The sequence below is a fragment of the Nannobrachium achirus genome, assembly GCF_963921795.1.
Source record: "Nannobrachium achirus genome assembly, chromosome: 11".
NCBI lineage: Eukaryota > Metazoa > Chordata > Actinopteri > Myctophiformes > Myctophidae > Nannobrachium > Nannobrachium achirus.
Window position 1 is genome coordinate 45,922,768 of NC_137820.1, and position 20,199 is coordinate 45,942,966.

Here is a 20,199-nt window from a genome sequence, read left to right on the forward strand (position 1 = left end):
GTGTGTTTAACTCTTGAGAGAGTACAATGGACTCAAATTGACCCATGTCTATTACCTTGTTGTTGTATTGTATATGTTAACACAGCTCTGCGGAACAGGTCCCAACAGCTTTTTGCTGCTAGCTTGTACTTGTATAAGTAAGTGACAAATAAAACACTCTTCTTGATGATAATACTAGCAGCAGCTAGGTCGGGAACCATTTTTGGGTTACCGATCCATTTTTATGGGTCAAGGGTAAATATTCCTTTTTCGTTTCATACATAAAAATAATTAAAAAGATTTTAAAAGATCAAAAATTAAATCTAACACATGATCGCGACTTAGAAGTAGTGAAATGTCTCTTTTTGTCTTTTTGGTCACGAGCTAAAACGTTTGGGAACCACAGGTCTAAACGATACAAAACAGCCACTAAACAGCCACGTAATGCCGAGAACTGTTCTGTCTGACATCTGCATTAACAGTTCTGTCTGACATCTGCATTTACACCTGGTGACTGGCTGGATTCACTGAGATGTCCCCTGGATTGTCTGTCTGCCTCCTCTGAGTGTCAGCCTCAGTGCCACGTTTCAGCCTGACTTTTACAAACCCAACAAGAATGTCTAAACTCAAGATCATTTTATGAACAAAATGTACCTACCTTGTTTCTGAATGTATAACTTTTAGTGAAGACAGCATGCATGAAAGCAAGAAAACATGTGAACATTTGATAAAACTGTTCTGTTGACATCACATAGATATACTTTAGTAAAGTATCATAATTACCAGAGATAAGAGTTGTCTTCTGCATCTTGAGCCGGTGAATTTTCCATTGAAGAATGATATGGCAGTTTTACTCCAACACAGCTGTATGTCTGTTGATGTCTGTGAAGTCAAGTGTCTTACTGTGAGTGTGAGTGTGAGTGTGTGTGTGTGTGTGTGTGTGTGTGTGTGTGTGTGTGTGTGTGTGTGTGTGTGTGTGTGTGTGCGTGCGTGCGTGCGTGCGTGCGTGTGTGTGACTGCGGGGGTTAAGCAAGCTCATCTCAATGAATGGGAAGGTTTGGGTGGGACTTGGCCAGGAGAAACGAGTCACCGCATGTAGAAACACTTTCAACTTCTTCTTCTGTTTATTTTTACCGAGCTCTGTGGGATGACAAGTTAACATACTTACTTATAGGCAGAAAAGAAGAGATTATAAAATGAAAAAAGCACACAAAGACTTCTGCAAAATGAGACCAAACTAACATGAAAGGAAGGAAGCACTGACAAAGCAGGACAAAAAAAATCAGTAAACCATATATTTAAAAGGAGTAGTAGTAAAATGACTTCAAGTACACACCCCATGAAGCCTCGACTTCATGGATAATTTGTAGTTTTTGTCACATTCCTGAGGCAATAATTTGATGACCAGACTCAATTGAGTCTCCTACCACAGACTCAAATTATTGACTCAGGAATGCGACAAAAACAATATCCATTAACTCAAGGCTTCATGGGGAGTGTAATTTAAAGAAAATACACATTTATTTGAGTGAACTAGTCCTTTACGGAAGGCCTCAGCCAATAGATAGTACAAAGATATTGTGTTCAATAAATAAACAATAGTCTACAAACAAATGACATTTCATCACAAATTGAGACCTTAACCTACAGCTACATGAATGGAAATAGGTCTGACTATCATTCAGATTAAAAAAAAAAAAAAAAAAGCCTGATGAAGCAGCTTTTTTGGGGGGATAGTCTATCTTTTTTCTTTTCTGAACTTTCCTTGACAATATAATGACATACTTTGGGATAGTTGTGGATGTGGCCTGACCCATGAATCCTCATCAAAATGTATAATGACTATGATCCCAAACCTGTCCCAAACTCATAAAGCCTTGCAAAGATCTGCGACTGTTGTTCAAGGATGAGTGTGAAGTTGTGCTTCCCTCTAGTGGCCTTTACAATTATACTGGATGATTGTTTTATTATTATACATTTATTATTAATGCATTACTTTAACTATTTTATTCAACTTCTCATGTCAGTTACAGTTCTTCAAGCAGCTGCATTTATTTGTGACAAGGGGTTTTATAGGTCATAATAAACAAATATAATACAAATCTACCCTAATTTCAAAGCAAGTGAATTTATTTGTGACAAGGAGTTTCATATGTCATAATAAACTAATATAGCCTAATACTACACTCATTTTCCATTCTCACTACTGTATACAGAGACATATTTGGGGTATATTTACGCATGGTGATTAATCATAATTATAATTAACCAGATTTGTATTCAAATCCCTAATATTGTAGTACACTGAGTACACTACGCAGGCTCTGCGCAAATAATACGCATTTTTGATATTCACGAATCAGTCACAGCGGCCTGGCCTAGGGTATTTTTCACCCTATTTGAAATTAGTTTTCTTTTTAATCGTCAACAATCAAGACGAATTTAACCAGAGTCCATGTGCTCCGACCTCAGTTATATTCTTATCTAAGGTTTTAAAACTAAACCTGCGATAGTAAGTTACAATTATGTTAAGCTTAATTCTAGATTACTTCAGGAAAAACAAATACCCCATTCTCTCTGTTTACAATGAACGCACACAGGAGGCACCCGGTTAGCCAAACAGCTAGAGAGGAGAGTTCCAGAAATCATACCTAAACTAAATGTTTTCCTTTTCATTTTTCATTTGTAGAGGTATTCCAACTTTTCAAAGACACGTTAGCAAACCTCACTTTGTCCCTGTCTTCAGTTCCCATTTAAACACACCAGGGCAGCTTGTCTGCCAGAGGAATCTCTCTGGAAAGATGCCCAAAAAAGAGAAAACGGTGTGGATGAATACCGTTACCTTTACATCATACCAACCACTACATTAACCGTATTAATGTTAACTTATGCTTATAATTGTGTCCGTTCCGCACCCATTGTATGTTTCAGGCTAAAGGTGGACAGAAAGCCACTGTCGCTGAAACGTCATCACCTCCTGCTACTGGACCAGTAGTGCGAGACAAGACCGGAGCTGTCACTGTGTCTGTGCACGCCAAACCTGGCTCCAAACAGACCGCCATCACAGGTGAGTTATCACAAGTCACAACATTGACAGATGAGTTAAGAGGCTCTATGCAAAGCAGCTTTCCTTCACAGGTGTTAATGATACAAATGAAACACTCTGCTGGTCTCAAAGTGGGCTCCCCTCCAGGGACCATCATGCTCCTTCAGGAGCCAAAATGGACCCTTGCCCTTGGACGGGTGTGTAACTTACTAGTTATGGGGGATTCTTGAAAATAAAACGTTTGAGAACCACTGTGCTACAATAAATGCCTGGTTTTCCCTCTGTTACAGTTTATAGATGTTTACCAGTAAGACGCCCTAAGGGCAAGAAGTGACCTCACCCTAAAGGGCGAGAAGCGCGCCCATGGGCAGGTGTGCCCATACTAGACATGAGCTGTATTCCAATCCGAAGGGTTTGCACTTTGAAGTGCGCATTTGAAGGGCTATGACGTCACTGGGCCACGCCAAATAGCAATCTACAAGCTCACAATGCGTTGCGTTGCGACGCATTGTGAGCTTGTATATCTGTGACCAGTGACGTCATAGCCCTTCAAATGCGCACTTCAAAGTGCAAACCCTTCGGATTGGAATACAGCTATAGAAAGGTACTCCTAGCCTCCTTCGGCTAGGAGATGCATTGAGCAACTAAGGGAATCTTCATCGCTTCCGTGTCCATTGCTTCCGCATGCGTCACACATACGGAAGTCGGTAAGCCAATCAGAGGCAGGTGGGGGCTGGTCTTTACGTATGCAGCCTGTAAGAACAGCTGAGCAGCGCAACATCGGAACTGGCTCTGTTGAATTGAATTTTGGTCCTTGGATAAGTCCTGGAAAAGACACGCTGCGATCGGCCAGTAGTCACTTTGACTGACAGCGTTCCCTTCGTTTTTCCAGGAAGTCCGGACTAGAACTTTAACACATCGCTCCAATTAACTGCAGAGGTGAACGAGGCATCTAGCTCTTTATATCTGTGGGTGTGCCCATGGGTGCTTTGGCTTGTATAGTATACCCTTCTACTGAGCTGATTGAGTCATCTCTGTGATGTCAGAACAGGTCAGCTATATCCATATAATGGAGTCCGTGAGGTCAGATGTAGAGGTATTGACTAGCTCTGGACCTGGAGGAATGTTCTCCCTAACGCTATGTTCCTCTACCTCCGCTCTGGCTTGGCAAAACCGGAAAACCCTAGCTCGTCTGGTCCGAAAATAACAAAAACTGTATCACCCCTCACCAAACCAAAGGTATCTGTGTTGTGAATGGAATGACAATTACACTGATGATATGTTTAATTAAACAATACTAATCTTTTTGTTCCTATTTACACGTAGATGTGTCAACAGAGGCAGTAGGGGTTTCAATAGCAGCGCCACCTACAGATGGGGAGGCCAACACGGAGCTGGTCAAATATCTGGCTAAAGTACTGGAACTGAGGAAGACTGATGTCTCTATCGACAAGGTTACTCATTAACCTTAAACCCTATACTTCCCTGACCAGATTCCTGTCCCATATTCCTTATCTCGTATTCCTTGCTGAAAATTGCTGAACTACAGGCTCACAACATGTTGCATTGTGACACGAGAGCTTGTAGATATGCTCTTTTCTGCACAGGTGGTTAAATACTTGCTCCTCTAAACCCTAACGGCCTAACCTTTTTACAAAAGCAAGATTGTAGTCATTATCTTTTTATCATGAGAATGAAACCGTCGGTACAGTGGTAGTAGGATTGGTAGAGCTAATAATAGATATATGGTTGTGTGGTAGTATTGTAGTAGTAGTAGTAGTATAAATAGTACAGTATCTGAAGTAGTGTTCATACTTCTTTTTGTCTGTCCTCAGGGTAACAGGTCCAGAGAGAAGCTGATCAGACTGAACTGTTCTCTGACTCCAGATCAGGTCCTTGACAGACTGACAAAGGCTGCTGTCTGACACAGGGGCTGTGCCAAAGATCTTTAATTTAGGAAGATACACATTCTCAATTGGAGCCACTAGAGACGACATGGTACACAAATTCTACAAAAGGTCTCCTAAGTGGATGCCGGCATCTGACGGAAGTCTTGCACATGTCCTATGTTTACTGGTGCTAGATCCCGCAAGACAATGTTGCTGGGCCAGAGAAAGGTCGATATATAAAGCTGATCGGGTCAGTGACCATGGGGCTAAAGAGTTTCTCAGAAGCTGTGTTCACATTCACTCTCCCATTGGAATTAATACTCCAACCTACTTCCCGTCCTCCCACTTCACACAGATACGGGAAGTAAACCGGGACTGCACTCATTTGCAAGGAAGCTTCCTATCACTCGTACCATAGCGTTTGTTTTTATATGTAACTGTATTTTATTTGGAAGAAGAAACTGAAGCTGTGGCTAAGGATGTTAACATTAAATAAACCATTAAAATAAACAGAAGTTAAGGTTGCTAGCCAAACTGCATGTCCTACACTTGATGTTTCCTAGAACCTTTGCCAAATTAAGGTAGGATTCATCCTATGCTTTGTATGGCAATGAGACAGTCCTAAGTGGCCATATTACCATAAAGTGCTACCTATCTAAGATGTTCCCTGAAAATTAGACAGAACCAGGAAGTCAGATGTGGACAAACCCTTGAATGAACATGAAAATTGTCACCGTTGGGTCTTGTCATAACAACCACATGAGGAGGCTGGGCTGCATGGGCAGAAAGGTCCATAATATTATGGTCTTAAGAATTTGTAAAATACATTACCACTCAGATGGTCTTGTGTGAAACTGACAATCTGTGTTAAACCACATGATTTTAGAAACTACTGTTATTGAATAGAAAGCAACCCATATTTGCCATTATGCTGTTTTATTTTGAATATACTGTTGACATCAAAACTTACTGACTTAAAATAAAGCTGCTCACAAGGCGCTACTGTAATTTCAACTCTTTCACTCAATTTCTTATTTGTAATGTTATATTCGTCATAGCATCTAATAGCTATGTTTTTTCATTGTATTGTAGTTTCTCAAATGAGGATATTGTAGATGGGTAAATGGAGTATTTGGATTCAGAAATAATCAGATGATGGAAGTAGTGTAGCCAAAAAAAATAATCACTCACAAACATTGGAGCACTTTCTTTGGTTACTTTTCAGGTTACAAGGTTAAAGTTTCAAAATGGTAATGATGTTGATTAGCACAAACCCTCCCAATAATGTTAAAAATGAGGTCCTTGGGTATTAAATTAGTAGCCTACTTAAGAAAGAAAAGTAGAAGATGGTATGAATAGATGGGTATAACTGCCAGCATCATCAATCCTAGCTTGTATATCGGTCATCAGCTCAATGATACGGCTAGCACAGCCAACATGATATTGGGAAGAACTAGACTCCGGATTATTACATTATGACTCTTCAAGATATTAATGGGACAAGTAATATCCTTAGCCTTCAAGACCTTGTCTTTTGAGACAGTATTGAAAGAACTGTGATGATATCATCTCGTGTACTTTACAATACAACAATATAAACCCCCAAATCAATCCTCCAGTACTAGGCAACACAGAAGGGGGGGGGACTTTTTTTTATTTCCACACAACTCCTCTAAGGTATATTAATGACATAGTTCATGTTCAGGTTTTCCCATTTATCGTTCCCTGGGGGTCCGATTTAGAAAGACTTCAGAGTGAAAAAAATGAAAATAAAAATGTATAATGTAGGAAACGGAGACTTGCTACCCATAAATGGGTCCTGGCCCATTGTTTGGAGAACAGTGATAGAGAAGCTGGTGGAAAATCTTTACACAGAGAATTATGTTGATAATAACACCATAACAAACACAGTTTATCTCATAATCTCCCGCCCTGGGGAGTGCTATACAGAACACAGAAGTCCAATAAGCACTGACATAGGTTACTGCTATTCATTACACTCATTTTCTTGTCTTGCAGTATTCATAACTCTCCCAATAAAGCCCTGGAGCTCAAAGGATGAATATTTAAAGTCCAGCAACCCATTATTAGAAACCCAGCTAAATAGTCTTGTGCATGTGACGCCTCCCTGTCCCTGGAGGCAGCTGCTGCGTATGCTGCTGTAGTGAAAGATGGAGTGCAAGCATCATTGACATAATAACTAGCTTTCTCCAACTTGTCAGAAACAAGTTTTTGTGAAGCGATAATGAGCTGATAAAAGCGGTGAACATCGAATTAGCGAAGCAATAATGAGCCATGTTTCATTCCACTCTCCCAAGTTAATTCAACAGGGAGGCGACCTTCAAAGCGTGGGGCAATTGTGCAAGATTCTGCAGTGAGATGAAAGGATAAAATTACAGCTCTGAGATAACGATCATGGCTCTCTGCATGCTAATTTGGAGAAGATAGTTAAAGTTCCGTTTTTTTAGGACTATATAAATCCTTAATTATAAAACCCAAACTTCAAAGTCTAAGATTAGTTTTTGGGCTTTTATGCCTTCATTGATAGGACAGTAGACTGACAGGAAATGGGGGGAGAGAATGGGGAGTGGCATGCAGCAAAGGTCATTGGGATTGGGATTCAAACCCAAGACACACTGTCAGGCATCAGAGCCTATGTGGTATGTGCCTGGACTCTAGGCCAGCGGGCGCCCCACCTCAACCTTAACATTCGGAGATTGTGGAATAGTTGTCTGGCTACGAGGCTACTTTAATGGCAGACAGTAAGACATACAGTACAGTATGGGGAAGCCCCCAGTGGCCAACAGAAAAAGACTGTGGTTGTACTACTGGGCAACTCCCACTGACAGTAGAAGATTGTGGTTGTATTTCACAGAAGCACACAAAATAACATAACACAACACAGCACACCATACCACACCACACCACACCACACAGCATGGCACAACACAACTCAACTCAACATGATAACAATAATCCATAATGTTTTCGGGGCGTGGTTCGCAGACCCAGCTTGGCACTGAGCTGCCTGTCTGGATGACTGATGGGCCAGACGGTGCACAGACAGGCTGCTAACACCCTCTGTAAATCTATGCTATGAAGCCAGATGGCACACATTTCCTCTCAATGTGTACCAACAGACAATACAAACCTTGTTAATATGTCAGTATTTATGGTCTGAGGGTATTAGGGAGGCTTTCTTGTCTCTCTGCCAACTCCTCATCCTTCCTGTGAGGACGTAATCACCTCACATTCACCTCTACTTGCCTCTACCTCTACTCACTCTCTTGATTTATACGTCAAATAAAAATAGAAATCCTTGCACCTATTTTCTTAGTTCCTATTATTTCCAATCGTACCACTTGCCCTTGGGATTACAGGGATATTGTGTGGCCTTGACTGTTGAACAAGGCTCGAACACTGCCTGTCCCTAAACTGAAAAATCTAATACTATTAGCAACAGCAACACACCTATATTTTTTTAAATGCTGTTGGCGTCCCTTGGCCATTTTGGAAATTGAAATCAAAACACAGCATTGTAATAAACTACTGACTACAGTACTACAGATTACAGTTCGAGGCATTCTGGGTTAAATGTAAGACATTTTCTCTGACAGAGAGAATTAGAGAGACATTCATTTTAATCTCCAGGTTGCTTGCGTGTGCACTCACACGTGTGTGTGTGTGTGTGTGTGTGTGGGTGTGTGTTTCTGTTTTTTTTTTGTTTTGTGTGATGGCGAGTGTGTATAGGGAAGGGTTTTTCGACTTCAGCTAAGTTGATCCCAAAATGGGATAAGCCTCACCCAAATCATGCCCGCTAGCCAGGGAGGAAATAACACCAACAACAAGTAAGCTGTGTGCTGTGTTGGGGTTATTTATATCTCCCTGCTGAATAGAAAGTAATAAGCTCATTCTGTCCCTGTGGGCCCTGGGCGCACAAACGCTGACAAAACATTTGACTTTGATGCTAACCCTTTCACAAAGCAAAGACAATATGTGGTTCTACACTCCACTAGTCTGATTCAACCCAAATGTCTTTGTTGAAATCAGAGGATTATGTTTATCTGAAGAGTCCAGAATACAGATGCCGATGGTAATAAATATTTTAAACATTGACAAGTAACAACAAATAGCAACTTTGCTTATTGTGCACTTGAGCAAGGCACATAACCCCCAACCTCCTGGAGCTGCTCTGTTGTCAACAAGTAGAAGACTGTGGTTGTACTGGTCAGCTCCCAGTGCGACTGGTTGTATTGGGCAGCTGTAAATTAATGCAGGACATTGCTATAAAATTAAATCCATGCTCTGTCTTTTTCTGTATGAAAAAAAAAAACCTCAAGGTAGACCTCAGAAAAAGACCTTTAATCTGGGAGTAACAGGTTTGATGCCCCTCCATCTGTCCATTCCTGTCCTTGAGTAAGGCACTGACCAATATGACAACTGCAAAGGTGCAAAATGTCTAGAAAGATCTCAACTGTACTGTTCTGTCTGAGTAAAATACCTCATCAGGCCAAAAAACAAACTGAAGCTTTTTTCTTTTAGTCATCCCTATATTTCTTTTGCCTGAGGAGGTCAAAGCAGGACAGAAAGACGATTATAGCCTATTTTATTTTATTTTACAGTATGAAAAGGTCAACAGATTTGAATGATACTGTCTGGATGTAAAGTAAAGTTTGTATTTTATCTTCATTTTGTGAGAATTGTAGAAGTTGTTTGTACGTGCGTGTTGCACATGGAAGACACACACACATGCATGCACGCACGCACACACACGCGCGCGCACACACACACACACACACACACACACACACACACACACACACACACACACACACACACACACACACACACACACACACACACACACACACACACACAAGCACACATGCAGGCACAGAGGGGTTGTGGCGAAATTCTGTTGTCTAATATGTTTATCCAGCTAGAAATTGGATGTATTGTTTTCTGTATTGTGGCCCTGCTCTGCCGACCCCAGCTCTGATATCAGATATTGTGTTGTTGACACACAGCAGCAAAATACATACAATAACATATTTTCATCATCAATTCAAAATGTCAGTGGCTTCATTCTAATCTCAGCAGAAAGGCAGGCAAACAGAATGACAGACACAGAGGTAGGGACTAGGGAGACAGATGTACAGACAGACTATGGCTGACAATGAAAGACAGAAGACCTGAGAATAGTCATTAGAGGTTATTATGATATTATTATAATGTCTATTGTGTTGATCCAGAAATGTTGTGTTGTTACTTTCTATATCCAATGCCAATGTAATGTTTAAGTCGTGCTTTAAATCCTTGAATAAACATTTTGAGCTCCTGGCAGGGACATCTCATGAGTTGTTGGTAGCAGAAAAAATTATTGTGAAAAAAGGCAAAACTGTACACATTTACTCTAAATGCAAGTGAACTTTATTATGAGACCAACATTTCGGCCAAAGCCTTTGACCGGTTCTGAAGACACTTGGGTTAACATCTTCAGAACGTTCTGCTTCTCACTATTTGTGACATACATTTCAGACTGAGTTGGGCAAGAAGGCCTTTTTTATTTTCTGCACCCTCAAATTGAAACAGCTAGGAGAAGGAACTTCAACTTCAGAATCTAGTTACTCTCCATGAATTAAACATTGCTACAAAATCTATGGTATCAGGAGGACATTTAGTACAGACTAGAAGTAACACACAAGAATGTTGTAGCAGAATATATTTGCATTTGGTCAGAATTATGTTCCAGCAGTTCCCTGCATGTGTCTATGCCCAGTGGCTACTATACTCAACAATAACTCTTATGTAATGAGATGAGACACCACATTCACTGCACTAACAACACAAACACAAATTCCCAAAGTGTTTCATAACAGAATGAATTAGCCATCAGGAATAATTAATGAATGAAGACCTGAAGCCAGTTGTATTAGATACTGAATTGTAGTTGTTGATGGCATGTCTTATTTTAAGAAAGAAGAGTAAAAGTGTACGCCTGTTCAAAACTGAGGACTTGAACAATAAGATCATATTTTTATGTATACTCTGCTCATCGTCAACTTCATACACGTATTGTTTTTTCTTCCTTTTTGCTCTTGCAAACACTCTGCTTCATAATAATAAATAATTTAACTGAAACATAATTTACGTCATATCTCTGACGCAGTTCTAAAAAGGGGTGGGGCAACTGGGTATCAAACTGTGGTAAAAAGCGCAAGGCAGCTCAAACCTTGTATCGGAGTCTAGTGGAGCATCATCAGAGCTGTTGCCTGGTAACCAGTCGTTCATCATCATCAGCACCATGGAGAACTGTGGCATGTTGGCACGAGCTGTGCTGTGTGCCGCTCTGCTGTACTCCTCCTCGCGCTGCTCCGCTCAGGACAGCGACTCGCGGGAGGAGGTGGACCTGGAGGAGCGAGGCGTCCAGGACTTTTACTATCAACAAAATCCAAATCTGACCAATGAGAAGAGACTGGTAGGAAAACACATTTTGAAGACCCTATGACCAAAGTCAATGTTTAAGTTCTTCTTATATTTTGTTTCTTTTTTTTAATCACTTATATATTTTGTTTCTTCCCTTAATTAATTTTAAACATTATTATTATTATGCTTATGCTGAATATGCTGTCAGTCGTGGCAGATAGAGATTTTGAAACAATTTAAATCGATTTATGGTTTCATGCATAGTGTAATTTAAGAAAAAAATAAAAACTATTAATACCATGGGATGTTGGGGTACAAATTGGGTATAAAGCAAGAACAACATATATTTGAAGACAGTTAATAATGAATAAACGCTATATAATTGCCTGAGAAATGTTTTAAAATGAACACCCTTTCCCCGCCCAGTGCTCTTCAGTCTGCACACCCCTTCTTGTTTCTTCCCGTACATATTTTAATATGATTGTTACTGATATGTAATCCTGTATAATATTTTGTTTGATCTGTTGCTTTGGCAGCTGGGGGCTCTCCATGAGGTTCTGGAAAAACTGCAGACCAAGAAAATCAATCCCTGGGAGAAGAAGTTTGGACAAGTTGCGACGGTGAGAAACAAAAAGCTCATAATTGTTGTAATAGCCCTAATATTGTCAGTCATATATGAAAAGGGCATTTTGTGACACGTGTGTGTAGCCACAGTATTTAGCAAACTCTGCATCAACATATGCATCAGATCGATTCATATCAAACACAATATGGTAGCATACAAATACTACAGTAATGTAATATTCAGATCCCTTTCCCTTCACTGCATTCTCTTTTGTGTGCCATATAAATTATATACACAATATGACTATTTTTAATCAAAGTGTGATATGATGACACTAGAGAAACATATAGGCCTATGTTGATATTGTGATCTTTTTTTTTTCTTTTCAGTGTGACATTGGGGAGCACTGTGCCATCAGAAAAGGCTCACGGATTGGTAAAATGTGCGACTGCCCACACGGAGCATTCTGCAACTTCTTCCTGTTAAAATGTTTGTAAACTAAAATAATGATCTTAAGAAGTCATAAAAACATCGATTTTATTAAATGTATATTATTTATTTTCATATAGTTGAACAGGGTGCATCTCTCCATTCCGACATGTCTCCTTTCTGACAGACACTAACCCTATCTCTTACCCTAACCTCTATGGAAGTGTTGCCACTCCGACAATAAGAAGTCACTGTCGGAGTGGCAACATGTCGGAATGGAGAGAGCCCCCCAGTTGAACATGTGCCGAGATGTAGGACTTTAACATTAAAATATGTCACCTACATACTAAAGAGCATTGGAGTGTCATGAGCATACTGTATCATTTTGTGAGCTGATGATCAATACATAACACTGTATATTAAAGGTGTATAATTTGCTTTAAAACCTGTTCTTATTTCCTGATGATCAGTAACTACGGAATCTGTGCTCTTGTTCTTAACCCTTAAGACCGGTTCTACAAATGCCTTCTAAATATGTTTTCTGAAAAACTGTTCCTATATCAGTGGTTTTCAATTTTTTCATGTGAAGGACCCTCAAGATATGTTTATCCAGGGACCAACAGAAGCAAATATTTCTGTTAAAAATGTTTGCTTAAAATTATATATTTATATAATTATTTCCCCCAAAGATTTGCAAAAAATATTTTTCAAAAATAGCAGATCTACAAGCTCATAGCGTGATGCTATTTTTGAATAGACAAAGTATAAAATAATGGTTAGTTTTTAAAATGTGTTGTTTCTAGCCCTAGGATGGTTTCATTTAGAGCAAGATGGACTTAATTTCTAGTCGATAAACCTTCAACCAAGTAGGGCTCAGATGAGTAAGCCTGGCTACGCGAGGCTAAGTAGGGCTGCATTCCAAAGTGTAGTGCAGCACTCAAAGGTCGACTTATTTTCTATCAATTAAACAACCCACGAAGCATTGAATTCGTGGAGATTGTCACATTCCTAAGCAAATAATTTGATGACAAGGTCATCTGTCAATGGGAGACTCAAAATGCAAAAGAAAAACTAAATCATGTGGTTTAATTGATAAAAAATATTTTTTGGGATAAACTACTCCTTTAAATCAGGGCTGGGTCTTCAACATTTTCAGGCTAAGGACCCCTTAGTTGAGAGAGATGAAGCAGTGACCCCCACAACCTCTTCATAGATTCATATACTATAGTTTCATCATTTGATAGCACAATCAGTGTATTTTGGATTCATGTCAATTTGTGTTTTCAGATATTTAACTACTTGAACCGTCAATACTTATATAAACTTGACCTTTCACTCTGTACTTGTGTGCTCTTTTTCGATCAAAAGCTCACAACGCCTCCATTGTGAGCTTGTAGATCTGCTATTTTTGGCTAGTTAGAATATCAGAAGATGGACGTTAGGGTTCAAGTAGTTGATATAAAAAAAATGAGAAAAAAGTTTCTATCGCACAAAGATTTGGAGGACCCCCTAGGGGTCCCGAACCCCCTGTTGAAGACCCCTGCTCTGCTTTATATCATTAGACCCAAACAAAGAATTATGTAACCATTCCACCTGCAGCATAGACAATAGACTTAGTCATCAGCAACCCAAGTAGTTGCTGGGCAAGGTTGTGGATTCATATTCATCGCACATTAAAATAACCTAGGTTTATTTATTTATTTTCAGCTCTTCATTCTGGCAGTAAACAGATAGATCAGTGACACAGGAGCAGCATTTTATAATAAATAAACTGGAGAAACTTTTATTTCTTAATAACAAAATGTTATGCCAAGTGACATATTACAACGTATGTTTAACACAATAACCAAAACAAATTACAGCACATTAAAAGAGATTCAACAAAAAACAAAGTGCCAACAACTCGGGCTCAATGTGCATGTGCCAAAGAAACACGTCATCGACGGTGATGGGTTTTTGTGTTTTTATTATTAAGTGTTAACAGTATATTACAAAACGCAGAGCCTCATGAGCCACAAAAAGCCTAAACACCTCTTGGCTGTTTGAAGTTCATTCCCACAGTAGGTTGAGTCACCTGCAGGTTGGACAGACCACCGAAATCCTGAAAAAGATAGACAATGATATAAAACATAATGCAGAAGATCAGAATGTCTGCAAAAGTCCAAACATACCCAACCAACACATTACATAAATAAGTTATGAGATAAATAAGTTATGGGACAATTCAATGCCAAAGGAAAATGACTAACAGTACAGTTTTGGTTGAAAATGTGTTTGAAAGTTACAGGGTTTGACAGGAAATAAGATTCCAACAAACACGGGAAAAACATTCAGTTCAATATTCCTGTAGTATCAATGACCTGGTGACAACACACCACGATCACTTTCGATACAGGGTGAATAATGAATATTAGAGTAAGACACATGTCTAATATTTATCTGTATTTGTTCTGCTTTTAAGCTGCTTTCCATGTGCAAAATTATTAAGTGGTGCACAGAGGATTACAAAACTTCCCAAATGGAGGCCGAGGATCAATATTATGTGGCTTCTGTAATCAATCATATCCTTAAAGCAGAGGTTTCTAACATTTTCTGCAGACAGCAGTAGTCCATCTAAACATTAGAGAAATCTGTATTCATGTCTGTCCTACAAATAACATAATTCCATCGCCTTTACACTTGGTGAGTGTATTGCTAAGGACCCAAGGGAGTACAATGCTGTGTAATCAAGAGGAGCGGTTCTTGAGGATGTGGCAATCAGCCATACAACACACAGACTAAGGACAGTCCGAATGGCGTTGTGCTCCAAACAGTCAATCCCAACAAAGCTGCAAGCAACAATACAGAGATAAGCACTGTCCGTTTTGAACGCCCCTGAGCAGGCAAAGCACTAGTTCGTCCACTGTAGAAGAGTTAGCTCTTAAATTAAAACCCAGCAAGTCATTAAATTGACGTCAAAAGAAGTTTTTGTGTGTGTGTGTGTGTGTGTGTGTGTGTGTGTGTGTGTGTGTGTGTATAAGTGTAAAACATCTTAATTAAATAATGTCTCCATTAAAGTATCAAGTAATAACATGGCCATCTTAAGTGCTAAAGGAAGAGACAGTCAATAATGTACTAGTCTTAAATAAAATGCCATTAAAACACTAGCAAGACAGTCTGCCTTCGTGTCCAATCTGTAGCTATCGATAGTACATTAGTTGTGTGTCCTAGAGGTGACTGTGCTGGCGCCAGCTGCGTCCCTGACTCTAGCCCGTTTGCGCTGCATTCATTTATAGCCGGAGGTTCCTTCTGTCAAGCACATAGCAGTGGGAGTTGTGATTGGTCTACTTTTGAGGCAACAACCCTTGGCCATTAAACGTTCAGGACACTGGTCTACAACTGTCACCACGATGGACCGCTAGAGACAGGTAGACGAATACAAACAAGAGGCTTACCAATAGTTTGAGCATCTCCTTGGTGTCGGGGTCAACCTCAATCAACTCCTGGTCCAGTGCAGACACCTGTAGGCAGACAAGACAGGTAATCAATAAGACAGATGTAACAGACAGGTATATTATACATACACACACACACAGACAGCTAATCAGTGAGACCAAAATTATAGACGGGGAAAAACAGAAAGAAAATACATACAATGCACAATAAATGGCAGAGAGACAATAGATAGTACAGCAAAAAGCCGATATCAGATTTCCACCAACAAATATGTCTGGTGACATCCAATTTCAATGAACGGGCCAGAACAGTCTGAAATATTTAAAATAACAACATTGTAGAACCAATGCAAAGACTGATGATACCAGGATTAGCTTTCAATGCCGTGGGTGTATGTGTAGTAGTGTTTTTTACCCATGGTTTAAATTAATAAATTTTTCCCCAGACGTTATCAGTAAGCAGAGATCTGATTGTCTGGCTTTGTGAGACTATGCCCGATTAGATCATTCTGACCATGGCCTTTTTTCCTCCATCTTTTCAGGGCAGCTTTAGCTTACTGATTCTAAAACAAATCAAGACGTCTACATCAAATAAACCTTCCAGCATAACTCCTTGTATAGAACCAACAGCAGGTCAAACTACAAGGTATTTCTTTTATCCAGTATAGATGATGCAAGTAATAGTTTTGATTGAATATTGAGTTAAGTGTATGAAAGTTACAGGGTTTGACAGGAAACAGATTCCAACAAACACGGGAAAAACATTCAGTTCAATATTCCTGTAGTATCAATGACCTGGTGACAACACACCACAATCACTTTCGATACAGGGTGAAAACTACAGCAGCAAAAAGACAACAGGCTCATCTTTGGGTCAATATTAAGCACCGTCTAAATCCTATCATTTCATTATCAAACCATTAAGAAAGCATAGAAAAGCCGAGGGAGAACGTGTAGGAAAGCTGATGGGAAGATAGGGATAAGGATGAAAACAAAACATGGGGTGAAAAAAAGTTACTAGAAGGCGAGCTTCCACATTTCCTATTTTTATACATGGAAATCTAGTCCAAGTCAGCATCTACATTACTCTCCTTGTCCATGTTGGAATACTCATAATGTGCAGATCTAGGTCAATACGAAGGGTGTGGGGAGTGGGAGCGGAGACACTGCCACAATTTCAAACTAATGTTTTAGGGGTGAAAGACATCGCTGCCCAATTACTCAAAGGTCATGTCTGATATAATCAATCAAAAACGAATCACTTTTCCTCACTTAAGTGGCTGTAAACAAAGCAGTGCCAATAAGCAGCGACTTAATTTGAGCTCAACACAACATGTTCTGACTCCTGACGGCCGAGTATGAGCATGACATAAATAAACTATAGTAATCAGTAAGGAGATTCAGCTTATGGGAGGGGAGACTGAAGGAGAGACAGAGTGTGAAAGCTGATGGTGTAGGAGATATATTTTTCCACCAGTCTAGTCAGAGAGACGATGTACATTCCAATTAATGACACCAACTATTGCCATCAGCCAAAGATGCTGACTGGACCTCAAGCAGCCAATGAGAAGCATGCGAGGATTGACAGCTGAACTGACCTCTGGGACGTAGTTGTCTCTCCTCTCCCTCTCATCCTCTTGCAGTTTGATGGAGATTCCTCTCACTGGTCCTCTCTGAATACGCTTCATCAGGTGGGTCACATATCTACATTTACACAAAACAGAACACAAGCAGAGGGTTATTTAAATAATAAAACACAATTTTAACTTATCTGTAATGTAGAATATGCTAAAATATGACTAAAACCTCTGCAGCTGATGGAGGAATGCAGACCCTGGTGTTCGATAGGACTGCTTAACACAACGACAATAATGTGTTGGTTGGAGCAGACAGCGCATTAGACAGTATAGACACTAGATGCTCGACCATCTTTATTGTACTTAGGACATCATTGCAGTTACGACATTCAGTCGAGAGCGCATCTATGTTCCCTGGGTTCCATGTTCGACACTTACAACCCGAAGGTAAGCAGAAGAGAACATGAATCCCGGGGAACATAGACAACCGCATTCAGCCACACGCAGTGACAGAACATCTATATAGTGCAAAATAGGGGAAATATCACCCTGGCCACAATATAACTTCCGGTTGGTTCTAGCGGAAGTGGCAGAAGTGCCGCTTTTAACGGACGTTACGTCATGCGTTGCAGTCTTCCGGTGAAATTCTCACGGCGGAAGTTGAACGGTCTCTGCCTGATATTGTCACCAGGCTTTTCTCTTCGCAGATGAAATATGGGAAAGAGGACTTGAGGTAGCGAAGCGATTGGAGCGTAATGTCACCCACCACAGCACTAACGGGACCGTACCTATGTTCCCCAGGTTCTATGCTCCCCACTTTCTTACCACCTAAACCTACCCCTAACCTCACTAAAACTAATGCTGTGAGGTGGGGAACAGAGAGGGAAACATAGAACCTGGGGAACATAGGGTGGACCCCGCACTAACCAGTATCTACTATCTGTGCATGTCACACAAATCTGAGTAATACATTTCTGGACAGATCAAATGTCTGAAAGTAACAGGGTTTGACTGGGAACAGTTTCCCAACAAACACGGGAATGACTTTCAGTTCAATGTTCCTGTAGTATCAATGACCTGGCGACAACACAAACCATGATCACTTTCGATACAGGGTGTCCAAAAGCATGTCAAACATAGTTTTCAGTTGGCATTTTAATTGTTACGGCACAGTTTCAAAGTCAATCCCATTTAACATTTGAGACAGTGCTGTAGGGGACAGACAGCTCAGAGGTGGACATTGTGTAGGCGAAAGACTGTAAGAACACTTAGAGGGAAGAGGGACCATTTTGAGTACCAGATCAGATCACTCTCTCCCAATAACACAAACACACTCAACAGTGAACTGACCCAGCAATCTTGTTGCGGAGTTTCTTGCTGGGGATGATGGCGATCTCCTCACACACCCTCTTGTTGGTGTGGAAGTCATTCCCAAGCCGGGTGTAATATTTTTCAATAATCACCCTGGCTGCCTTCTTCACGGTCTTGGTCCTGACACGACCCTAGAGACAGACACACACACACACATTTAAGTTAGTTCCAAATAAACACTCTTCAGCTGGCGTGCCTCACTGCAGCATGTAGCTTCTGTTCTGCCCTTATGTACTCTAAACAGTAATAGAGTCTTTAACAAGCTGTATATGTTAGTTAGCACGCATCTTAAGTGCTGCTAATTAGCATATTACGGAATAGCCAGTGCATATAGCACTAATACAAACACGTACTAAGTCTCAATACTCATGGTGGTTCATGCTGAATTCCATGCCCGTGGTTCTGTGTTCGGCACGAAGCATGTCCGCTACGCCGGCTCATCTAAAATATTAAATCTTAAAGCTGTTAAGAGTCAATCCACCATCAATAATGCATCGAGTCGAACGTATCCGAAATACGCATTACACTCGTTGTGTTAGTGGGCTTTAAGAATCGTTAAACGCGAAGGATTGCGGCAGATAAGATATGGTTCAAATGAATAAAACACCCACCATCGTGAACTGGCATGGGAAAAAAAGACCGTTGAACTCTCACCTCCGGAACTTGAACGAAACACAACCCGGAAACTCAAGAGAGAACACTTTTGAGGTGATACTGCCCTCCACAGGCAAGGAGGGAAGTAGCCTATAATATTATTTCTTATTCATGGTATAACTCAGAACAGTTTAAAAAGACAATGTTCACTTCAAAGTTTAAAATAGACTTCCAGATTGAAATCTACATCTCAGACAAAATCTGTAACACCCCGATCTGACAATTACCTGTTCTGCTGCCTCTCATTTCTGTAATTATTATATGGGAACAAACCATGTTGCACTGTCAACAGAATTCTACACTGACACAGCCAGTGTCTGGATGTTTACTGTATGACATGATTCAAACTGGGAAGACAACAATGCCCCAGTCTCAACCTGATTAGAAACACATCACTCCTTCTCCCAGAGATGATCATCCGCTTTCATTCCAGCAATTTCTATGATCTTCTTAAATATGGAAGATTAGTAGGCCTACTAATTTTAAATATACCAGGGGCCGAAACATAAAACACATTCTCATGGCGGAAAGTATCCTATACTGTTCAAGTGGGGACCTGTGATTATTCATTATTATTATGAATGTGATGAAAATGAAAATAGCACATTCTACACCAGTGGTTCTCAACCAGTGGGTCGGGTCCCCACATGATGACAGGGTAGTGACAATCTTGAGGACTTTTAAGACCTTTTTTCATACCTAAAAAAAATTAAAAAAAGAGAAAAGAAAAAGATCATTACTGCATCAAAAATAATCAACAATCTATACTATAAAAACTTGTCAAACATTTTCACAATATTAATTTGTGGAGTAGTGAGTCAAACTCAAT

The 20,199-nt window shown here is 40.1% G+C and overlaps 4 protein-coding genes across 4 annotated transcripts in view; 2 read left to right on the top strand and 2 right to left on the bottom strand.

Moving 5' to 3' along the window:
* Positions 1 to 809, bottom strand: part of glsl (glutaminase like) — a gene marked incomplete at both ends in the record, with an annotated part of 15,229 nt that extends 14,420 nt beyond the window's left edge. Inside the window, one exon of the mRNA XM_080737113.1 lies at positions 763 to 809. Coding sequence (XP_080593239.1) covers positions 763 to 809 — 47 coding nt within the window. The remainder of the gene's footprint in view (positions 1 to 762) is intronic.
* Positions 810 to 2,594: 1,785 nt separating this feature from the next.
* On the top strand, positions 2,595 to 5,763 carry cUnh15orf40 (chromosome Un C15orf40 homolog). Its single transcript, XM_080737729.1, has 4 exons — positions 2,595 to 2,801; positions 2,911 to 3,046; positions 4,352 to 4,479; positions 4,861 to 5,763. The coding sequence occupies exons 1-4, from the start codon at positions 2,640 to 2,642 to the stop codon at positions 4,948 to 4,950; spliced, it is 516 nt and encodes a 171-aa protein (XP_080593855.1). The 5' UTR covers positions 2,595 to 2,639; the 3' UTR covers positions 4,951 to 5,763.
* Positions 5,764 to 11,218: 5,455 nt separating this feature from the next.
* cart2 (cocaine- and amphetamine-regulated transcript 2) lies at positions 11,219 to 12,402 on the top strand (the record flags this gene model as incomplete). Its single annotated transcript, XM_080737114.1, has 3 exons — positions 11,219 to 11,392; positions 11,877 to 11,960; positions 12,295 to 12,402. 3 exons carry the CDS (start codon positions 11,219 to 11,221, stop codon positions 12,400 to 12,402), a joined length of 366 nt encoding a protein of 121 aa, XP_080593240.1.
* A 1,615-nt stretch (positions 12,403 to 14,017) lies between these two features.
* LOC308294602 (small ribosomal subunit protein eS17) lies at positions 14,018 to 19,365 on the bottom strand. Its single transcript, XM_080737340.1, has 5 exons — positions 19,328 to 19,365; positions 18,696 to 18,847; positions 17,367 to 17,472; positions 15,769 to 15,834; positions 14,018 to 14,435 (listed from the first exon to the last, which is right to left on the bottom strand). The coding sequence occupies exons 1-5, from the start codon at positions 19,328 to 19,330 to the stop codon at positions 14,358 to 14,360; spliced, it is 405 nt and encodes a 134-aa protein (XP_080593466.1). The 5' UTR covers positions 19,331 to 19,365; the 3' UTR covers positions 14,018 to 14,357.
* Between the last annotated feature and the right edge of the window lie 834 nt (positions 19,366 to 20,199).